Source organism: Pollicipes pollicipes, unplaced genomic scaffold (assembly GCF_011947565.3).
Source record: "Pollicipes pollicipes isolate AB1234 unplaced genomic scaffold, Ppol_2.1 Scaffold_6052;HRSCAF=7182_pilon_pilon_pilon, whole genome shotgun sequence".
Lineage (NCBI taxonomy): Eukaryota > Metazoa > Arthropoda > Thecostraca > Pollicipedomorpha > Pollicipedidae > Pollicipes > Pollicipes pollicipes.
The window spans coordinates 175,434-185,535 of record NW_023596805.1 but is presented as its reverse complement, the minus strand read 5'-3'; the positions used below and the strand labels follow the sequence as shown (position 1 = coordinate 185,535).

Sequence of the window (10,102 nt, the reverse complement as noted above, 5' to 3'; positions counted from 1 at the left end):
CACCGCCTCCCCCACACCCTCCGAACGCTGCTAGGCGACAGCGATTCTGTCCGATCCCGATCCGATGTTGACCTGGACTTCGTGATTAAATCGCTATGGGGCACGAAGATCTAACGGAATCTGATTCACCACCTAGCCCCGTGGTGCGCATGAATAATGTCGGAAGAAGGTGACGGACCGGCACGCAACGTAGCCCAGCTTTCACTCGCGGGCTTTACCCCACATATATGCGATAAATTGTGATCTTGAATGATGGTCCTTGCTGACCATATTTTCCGTATTGCCCATCCTATCAAAGCAAAATTGCATTTGTGTGGTTTTCCTGTGCTTTCTCTCTAAAGTAGCCCCTGGACTTACATAGGATGAGCCGTTTTTGTGCAAGATTACTCAGGAATTAGCTTATGCGAGATTTGTTAGCCCGCTTTCCTTTCATGGCGAATAACGAAGTTGAAACAAAGCAAAAAAAAAAAATCGCCGGGAGGTGGCGGTGGAGGTTCTGGAGGTGTTTTCTGAGCTGAATATCGTTATGTGCTAGTGTTTTGGCCCTTCATCGTGGTGTGCTTGCATATTTAACCGCGAATTTAAGATGCATACCTGTGTTTGCTCAACATTCATTGAGAGCCAACTAAGGTCCACTATGCTTAGGAATCGTGTTCACGGCCGCCAGCTCTGAACGGCTCGTCCATAAGATTCTTCTCGGCTTTGACGTCGCATGACCAATGGGGTGGCAGGATTTGAATGTGATTGGGACCTGAATGGCATTGGAAGTCGGCGCGGAGAAGCTCGCACATCTTCGCGGCCGTATAGCTCAGAGGGTTTTTAAATAATAAGAAAGACAGGGCTGTGAACTGCAGGGAATGATTTTCAAAATGGCCTTTTGAATTCAAAACCCCATACAGGTGTGGACCTACTTTAACCCATATAACCCCATATTTTTTGAATTTTGCTAAAAGTAGGCTAGACTAACACAAAATTTAGGCAGTCTTTGGGGAGGGGAACTAATTAAGTTTTTAGTTTTTGAAAACGACAGTTTGACCCTTGACCTTGACCTTTAGGACCTTGGGTAATTTTCCAAGGTCCGGGATGACTTGTTACTGCCAGGTTGACCCACCGGAACGCGCCGGCAGCCGTCAGGTCGACCTGCCGGGGCCCTCCGACAGCCGCCAGGTCGACCTGCCGGGGCCCGCCTTCAGCCGCCAGGTCGACCTGCCGGGGCCCGCCTTCAGCCGCCAGGTCGACCGACCTGCCGGGGCCCGCCGGCGGCCGCCAGATGCCGCGTTCCCTGAGGCGTCGGTCGGCCGAACGAGCCAGGGATTCCACGGGGCGCTCAAACTATGCTATTGGCTAGCGAGCGGTGAGCGAGGTTATGCTGCATTTGTATCCAACTGTAAGCGCACAGTCGCCCTCATCGCCTCCGTGGGAATAAACCCCTGCCCGACTACATTTCCTTGATGGCACAACAGCGGGTGTGAAGTGCCAAGATCTTACGAAATCGAGTTTTTCTTGAAATATTGGGGTATAGTCAGCTGGATCAGACTAAATTTACAACGGTCTCGCATGTATTTTCCAGCCCTCACCCGAAAGTGACGCCCATTCGGGGCCCTGCATTAGTTGTTAGCCATAAGCCAGCTGCAAAGTCGGCTAACCGGCTAGCCCGCGTCCAGGGCTGACTCACCGCTGACTCCAAGACCGCCTTGCCGTAACCAGGGTTGGGTCTGTTGTCTTTTTTGCGGGGTGCTTGTGTTTTGAGTCTCGCTTTGTAAGCCGTGCTGCTGCCGTAGAAACAGTCGGATTTTCCCTCGGCTGTGGTCAGGGACTCAGGATCCGAAAAAAGGGACGGGGCTGAGCCCCAATGTTCTGAAAGTTCAGCATTGACTCGATGGATACTGTGTCGAAATTAATCCCAAAATGGCTATGGCCTCCCCACTTAATTCGGAAGGACTCCCGTTGTCCCCGAATTTGATGTTGTTGCGCTTGGTTCTCTCTGCCTAGTTTTCTGTTGGAAGCATCGGTCAGATTCTTTACTTGCCTCTCATCTTTCTCGCCGTATTTCAAGTGATTTTCTGGAATTCCGCCAAATCCCTCAAAATCGCCAAGTCGCTCAAAATCGCGTCCTTTATATGGCAATTGCTCAGGCCCGAGGCCCGGCTTTCAAGACCGCGCAATTTACATGGCGTTGTCTCCCGGTTTTCGTCATAGTGCGAGACAGCGTCTCGTTTTGTGTTTTATGTCCACGGCGTCTTAGTCGCAGTTGTATTCGAAATCATTTTACATGTATGCCAGTCACATCGCGGCCCTCCCCGCCGTCCACTTCTTCTGCTTCCCGTTTGGTTTCTGTGTGTGCGATACGGATCGGTCTTTGGATCTGATTGGGGCGGATCATTGTGCAGCACTACGGCAGCTCATGCTTCTTCGGCTTGTCTGTGATGTTCTGATTTTATGTTCGATTTATCTGTGATGTTGTGATGATGAGTGTGAGCGTGCCGGGGTGAGTGAAGGAGTGACGATCCGTCTTCAGTCCGGTCCACTCTTTTTTTTTACGTGGCGCTGTGTAACGCTGGGCAACGCACTTTTACCTTGTAGCGTAGACAGCTCTTGACAAAAAGTTAAAGCTTTCCGTGAATAATTGAACTGTGACTGTAATTGTAAATGTAACCTCGATGAAATCTTGGCCTCGCCCCTGCTGTCCAGTGTCGGAGACATGACGAGACCCTACGACGAGCGGCTGATTGTGACTGTAGCCTCGATGAAATCTTGGCCTCGCCCCTGCTGTCCAGTGTCGGAGCCATGACGAGACCCTACGACGAGCAGCTAGCTGTAGCTGTAACCTCGATGAAATCTTGGCCTCGCCCCTGCTGTCCAGTGTCGGAGACATGACAAGACCCTACAAGCCATAATAAGCGGCTAGCGGCAAGACCATACAAACGGCTAGCAGAATCAGATGTATCGCTTCTATGGTAACAAGTACACTACAGAATCGGCGTCCAATACAGACCTTCCCCTGATTGGTGCGCGGTCCAGAATCCTCACCGATGGTCGGCCAATTAAAGACGCCGCTGACCAGTTCCGCTCGTGATTGGCTGTCAGCCATCAATCGCTTTCCCGGCGACCGTTACAATTAATATGTGAACAGACGCAGTGCGAGCAGTGTCCGCTTCACCGCGTGACGTCACTCAGTGATATAGTCCCGTGACGTCACTCGAGTGATACATCCGCACAGCCACTGCAACCGGAGAGCGACGGCGTGCTGTTGCCACCTGCCTATGGCGTCTGCCTCCGCCAGGGCGCCGTGAACCAGGACGCCGCCACGTTGAGTTGACGTTGACGCCATGTTGACGCCCGGTGCCACCTCGTGGGCTCGTTAATCCGGCGCCACGCTATGATTGTCCTGCGCAGAACGCGCCAAAGTTTATCACACACCGCTGCGCACGCTCTCTAAAAAATAAACATCTCTCGCGACACGGCTTTGTAGACGACTTTCGAAGAGACCCACGTCATCGCTGCCGCTGGCGGGCAGGCCGCAGCTGTGTCCGCCGCCGCGCGCTTCAACACCAGACCCATCCCTAAAGGCGACCGTCACCCGCGCAACCCCACTCCACTGGACGGCGTACGAGACGGCGCCCCGAGTCCGCCACCGCTCGAGCACTCCGCGCCTCGCAGCCCGCACCCTGGTGGCGAGCGGCGCCGTGTGACCCCGGCCGGCTCGGGTCACGTGGTCGGCGGCCTCGCCCGCGCCAAACGGGCGGCGACGTCGCTGCGGAGGCACGTGACATGATGTGTCGGTTTTCTCGCGCTGGCCCGCGCGGCTCACTGGGGTGACTCATCGATTACGTCACCCCAACGGCTCCAGCCCCTAGTGCTGAGCAGGTCACAGGCTCGGACGAGTCCTCCTGTGCGCTGGGACGTCCTCTGCGGCGGCAGTGGCGCCATCTTCGTTGGCGGCGGCGTCGCTCTCCACGCCAGCGGAGGCGAATACTCCTGCAGCAGCGGCGGCGTTGTGCTCCGAAGCCACGGTGCCTTTCTCCGCCGTAGCGTCCGTGGCACCGTCCCTGGTGACCTTGGTATCGCCCTCGTCAGCAGCGGCAGTGACACCATCTTTCGCAGCGACGATAGCGCCGTCCTCCCTCGCGACGGTGGCGCCGTCTTTCTCAGCGACGGTGACGCCGTCTTCCGTGGCGGCCTGCGCGGGCGGCCGCGTCTCACACCATCAGAAGTCATCATCCCAGCCGGACAGCTCGTCCGGAGGTGTCTCCAGGTCGCGCGAGTAGCAGTCGAAGTTGGACGCGTCCGTGGGGCCCTTCACCTGGAACGACGGGGCACCGTTCCGTCAGCGCGCATCGGACGCGCCGCTGCCGGGAGCGGAGACATCGAGACACCACTGACGTCATCCAAACATCAATGACGTCATCAAGACACCACTGACGCCATCGGGGCATCACTGACGTCACCGAACACCACTGACATCACCGGCACACTACTGACGGCATCAAGAACCACTGACGTCATATGGATACCAATGACGTCATCGGAACACCACTGACGTCATCAGAACATTACTGGCGTCATCGGGAGCGGGACACGCGCGCAAATCGACGGCCAGAAAGTCCAGTCACTACCGGCACCAACTCTAACTTTGGGGACCCGAGTCCGATCCTCGCCAGACCCTTCAGCCCACGAGTCCCTTTAGTGCTCCGCACCAGCTAACACCCCACAAAACCGGTGCTCGACGACACGAAACGTCCTCCCTTCAAAAAGCCCAAAACCTACGACTATTCTATCCTTGATTGATACCCCCACCAGGCGTTATCTGACCCGACCCCACATTGATCGTACTTACCTGACCTGACCTGACATTGATCGCACTGACCTGACGTGACCTGACACTGATCGACCTGCCTGACGTGACCTACATTGATCGACCTGACCTGACGTGACCTGAGATTGATCGCACCGACCTGACGTATCCGACATTGACTGCACTGACCTGACCTGACCTGGCATTGACCTCACCGACCTGCGGTATGATGGGCGGCGTGAGGCTTCGACAGCGCAGGCCCTCCCAGTCAAAGCCCTGGAACCACTTGTGCTTTCGGATGTCCTCGACGCCATTGCGCTGGTACCCTGCGGTGAAGAAGTACGGCTTGGTAAGGTAAGACTTGGCGTTGGTAAGGTAAGAAGTAGGTAAGATAAGGCTCGTGCCGACGACGCATACGGTCAGTTCAGTTCCAACCAGCGCTGCTAGCATCGGTGGCGGCGGTAGTCCTCGTCTGCCGGTAGAGCGCGTCCGGCGGCGGCTCGCCCTCGCTCACCAGTCGGCCTCATGCCAGGGCATGTTCCCGCCGCACAGTGGCAGATGACGAACGGACCTGCGCTGAGAGCAGTTGTGCAGTTGTGCAGGGCGGGCCTGTCCCATTTAGGCATTCTGATCATGGGACATGTTTTATTAAAGCTCGACGCAGTTCCCGATAACATTCAGCATGATTAGCTTGACTGATGAACTATACAAACGCGCATGCGCGTACACATGAAAAAAGCGATGCTCTCGCCGCATAAACACGCAGAAAATATGCAGTTGCTTGTCACCGCTGAGAAAAGGGCCAGAACAATGGCGTCTTTCATACAAGAAATAACGTGCCAAATTTCATATTTTTCTGATTTTCATTCTTTTCATATTTTTATATTTTCATATTTTTTAATAGCATTTATTTCGTCGGTGACACCGGCCTCACACGGACAACTGACTAGCAGAGAGTGGGTCGACAGACGACGGAGTCAGGGCTGACTCGGTGATGCAGCGAGGCTTGCGGATGCCACACGCTGCACGACTTATATATTGAAATGGGAATATAACAAAATATTGAAATGGGAATATTGTGGGATTTTGAACGCCCGCTTAAGTCTAATACGCAGTCGGCCATAGGCGTAGGAACGTTTCAAAAATTGGGGAGCAGACTCAGAGTACGCTTAAATTTTTTTTAGTGGGAAGCAAGCCAGGTGACCAGGGGAGTACGGACATGAGGGGGGGGGGGGGGGGCGAAACGAAATACATGAACACCGTCCGCTTTCTTAATTAATAGCATAACACATTCTGGAACAAATCAAATGTTACGTTGACCATGCTAGATTTACGTTTTCAGCTCCTTCCACTGGCGTACGTTCTTGTCCGTTCGACTCATCTATGCCATTTGGGAAATAAGACTATCCAACTTCCTAACATTACACGTCCATTTCAACACTGTTTTCGTTGTCGAAGCAAAACTTCACTACCGGGAAGGAATTTTGAGTTACCACGGGTCCTATGGCTGCTTTGCCGCACATTCATGGATCAGCATCACTTCTTATTGGTGCGTAAATCAGGAGCGTGATCTACCATTTAGCTGGGAAGGAAAGCTGACCCTCCCCAAATGGGCTTCATTTTTCCCATGTTTTGGAAGAAAACGAGCAAAATCCGGCGGAAAAATCTGCTTGTTGGTATATTTTGGTGGCGGGCCGAGTCATTCTCGCTGTTCGATCTCCGTAGCCCCGATCCATTCTGAGAAACTTCATGTCTGCTGTAAATCATCTATTGGACACCTGCTACAGCACCATAGGCATGAATTGGTCCACTCAGCATTAATTTGCCTCTTATTCAGTGAACCTGATTGCATCTGCTTTTGTATGTAGGCAGGGACCTGGCCAGAGCCTTGCCAAGGGAGGGCACAGAGCTGCCAAAAGCTCCCTGATGGTGACTGCCGACCCCAGTAAATCGACGGATATAGCTCACTTGTTTACAAGCCTTGCCAAGGGAGGGGGGGGGGGGGGGGGCACAGGGTTGACAGAGTCACCCTGATGGTGGCAGACTCTATCTCTCCTGCCCTCACCCCCCCCCCCCCCACACACACTAAACAATGCTGAATATAGCTAGCTGGCTTACGAGGGGCATGTTTGTTTTGGTTCTATCGTTATTTTTACAGCGTAATCAGAACAAAACCAGAGACCGAAAGCTACCGCGACATCAATTCTGCTTGTACTTTGAGTTCATTAGACTGCGCAGGATGGCAATGATTTTGGTGGTCGTGTTCCTGTCCTTTTTTAGAGATTTTTCGATGTTTTGGTTTTGTGGTGATTTATGCTTTGTTTGAATCACTGATAACGTCATCAGCGAACGAAAGAAAGATCAATAAATTTAAATCTGCTTTCATTTGTGCCAGTATATCGTCATGAAAGCATACAGGTGTGACCACAACACCCATCTCAAAATGCCAAAATGGCTTCCCGAACCACCGACTCGGTTTTCAGTCAAAGCATCAGCAGATGACAAACAGACGACTAGCAACAACGAAGGGAGCACAACATTGCGGGTTGAGAGTTTTGAATGAGCTATTACGAGTTATCACATCATACTACCGTATCATCTCGCTAAGTGCAGCATAAGTCGGATCATAAGCAACCTATAAAATGTCACGGTATATTATTTCAGCGACGTAATCAAGCAAGCATGGGCTGAATGGAACCCCATAGAAACCAGCCACAGACTGTCCCGCAGAGGCTGACCCAGTCACATACTGTCCCACAGAGTCCGACCCAGTCAAAGACTGGCCCACAGGGGCCAGCTCAGCCACAGACTGCCCCAAAGAGGCCGACCCAGCCACAGACTGTCCCAAATAGGCTGACCCAACCACGGACTGTCCCACATGGTCTGACCCAACCATGGACTGTCCCACATGGTCTGACCCAACCACGGACTGTCCCACAGAGGCTGACCCAACCACGGACTGTCCCACATGGTCTGACCCAACCACGGACTGTCCCACAGAGGCTGACCCAACCACGGACTGTCCCACATGGTCTGACCCAGCCATGGACTGTCCCACAGAGGCTGACCCAACCACGGACTGTCCCAAAGATGCTGACCCAGCCATGGACTGTCCCACAGAGGCTGACCCAACCACGGACTGTCCCAAAGAGGCTGATCCAACCACGGACTGTCCCACAGAGGCTGACCCAGCCATGGACTGTCCCACAGAGGCCGACCCAGCCGTCACTCACCGAGCCTCTCAGTGGGGATGTCCCTGCACAGCCGCTTGATCAGCTGCTCGCCGGAGCGGGGGATGTGCCGGGGGAAGTCGATGATGTCGATTCCCTTCAAGATGATGTTGTACGTCTTCATCGGGTCAGACGCCGAGAACGGCGGGCTAGAATAATGAAAAATCATTGTTGTCATCATCAAACCACCACCATCAAGACAACAACCTCGCCGCCGTGGTTATTGAAATTGAGATCGCAATCATTTCAACATAATCAACGCCATAGTAGCTACTTTCTTAATTTGGAAAAGTTTGAAAAGTTTGAAAAGCGAAAAACAACGAAACTGGCAGCGCAAGCATGAACAACGTGACGCTTGGGTTCATCACAGGCTCATGACGCGACATTGGCGCATAGGTCTACCGCTACCGCTACCGCTTGATACCGCTTTATACCGCTTTATATTATTCCCCCTCGGCGATAGTTATCACTGTAAATACGGAGCGATCGCTCGAGCCTCCAAGACAGAGTTTCCAGGAATGTGATGCGAATCATTTGTCAAGCCCGTTAACCAGTTGAGTCAGCGCAGCGGTACTTGCCATTTGGTAAGGGCGACGTTCATGACTGTTCAACCATCACGCCAATCAGGGGCCAGACAATGGCCTGTCACGAGCTAACAACCAATCAGCGGTCACCAGTCACTTGCCATTGCCACAGACCGACGACCAATCAGCAAGCAACGATCGTTTGCAACAGGCCGAGACCAACGACTCTATGTCGCTATCAGTCAGAGGCAAATGGTGGCTTGTCCGGACCGGAGATAAACAGTCGTTTGTCGCCACCAATCACAGACCAACGAATCGTTTGTTTCCCTCGACAACTCCGGACAGTTCGACTGGTACGAAAGCCGTGGCGACGAGCGTGGAAGGCAGGCTGCGGCGTTCGCGTGCGTTCCGTCGTGTATATGTTAACAATGCTGACAATGTCAGGTGGGTGTCAGGTGTCCTGTGTCAATGTCAGTGATCACCAGTGTCACGTGTGAGGTGTCAGGGTCTGCCCGGAGGCACCAGGCACGCATTGGGAGGCTATCAGGCACATCATGGTAATCGCGTGTCGTATCCATACCTAGAGTGCCGCCACGAGTACAACGACAGGCACCTCCAGCTTTCGGAGAATCGAATATGGGTGGCAGAGCTGAACGCATATAAATCCAATCTGACACCCTAAGTATCCCTCGCTGAACTCTAGCTGCAGGAAACCAAGGTGCCCTGCGACCTTCGACCTCACGACAGCGCCCAGCAGCCGACAGCAGACTGGTACTTACGCTCCCGTGTAGAGCTCGAACATGAGCACGCCGAGGCTCCAGTAGTCGACTGCTCGGTCATGACCTTTGTTCAGGATCACCTGGAGCAGGGGAGAGGTCAGTGCCCGCGTCTCGCTGAAGCTGACAGGCAGAGCGAAAATGGCGGGAGTAGGCAGAGTGGAAATGGCGGGAACAGGCAGAGTGGAAATGGCGGGAACTGGCAGATCGGAAATGGCGGGAAAAGGTACACAGCGAGCCGAGTGAGCTGATGCACTGCGAGACTGGAGAAACAGATGCTGGGATACAGCAGTGAACACGCATCTTGCAAACGTGATGAACAGACACGAGTGCACTTTTCTGTGAAGTTGGAACGCCCATACACCCGCAACATTCCAGAAAATGAGCAGCAAATCTTATAGGGTTGCATTCAAAATGCACTGAACAATTACGTTGAATACCAATCTTTCTAAGAACGTTTTACGCAAGTGATCAGACACACAGCGAATTCCGCTAGTGTCGAGCTGACTACAAGATAAGGAGGCTACAGGACCGATTTAATATCAGCTGAACGCATTGACGAAGCAACGCAAATTCACTCCATTCCTTTGACTCAGAGCCCAGCCGTTCAATCGCCTAGCAACTACCACACCCTCGCTGCTTTCCTCCGCCTGGCGCCGAGTTAGACCGAGTTCCCCTGGGGTCTCCTCCCCTCGCTCCCCCAATCAGCACGATCTCCACCACACGCCGGCGGGCGGTAATCACCCGGCCCCGCCTCCAGGCCCCCCTCGGCCCGGT

The 10,102-nt window shown here is 53.5% G+C and overlaps 1 protein-coding gene across 1 annotated transcript in view; it reads right to left on the bottom strand.

Annotated features, from left to right (window-relative positions):
- Positions 1 to 2,929: 2,929 nt before the first annotated feature.
- The window catches only part of LOC119104666 (uncharacterized), a 47,326-nt gene continuing 40,153 nt past the window's right edge, over positions 2,930 to 10,102 (bottom strand). The window contains exons 5-8 of the mRNA XM_037228387.1: positions 9,329 to 9,408; positions 8,029 to 8,174; positions 5,015 to 5,121; positions 2,930 to 4,303 (exon numbers count right to left, since the gene is read on the bottom strand). Of these exons, the coding sequence (XP_037084282.1) occupies positions 4,208 to 4,303; positions 5,015 to 5,121; positions 8,029 to 8,174; positions 9,329 to 9,408 (429 nt within the window). The 3' untranslated portion in view covers positions 2,930 to 4,207. The remainder of the gene's footprint in view (positions 4,304 to 5,014; positions 5,122 to 8,028; positions 8,175 to 9,328; positions 9,409 to 10,102) is intronic.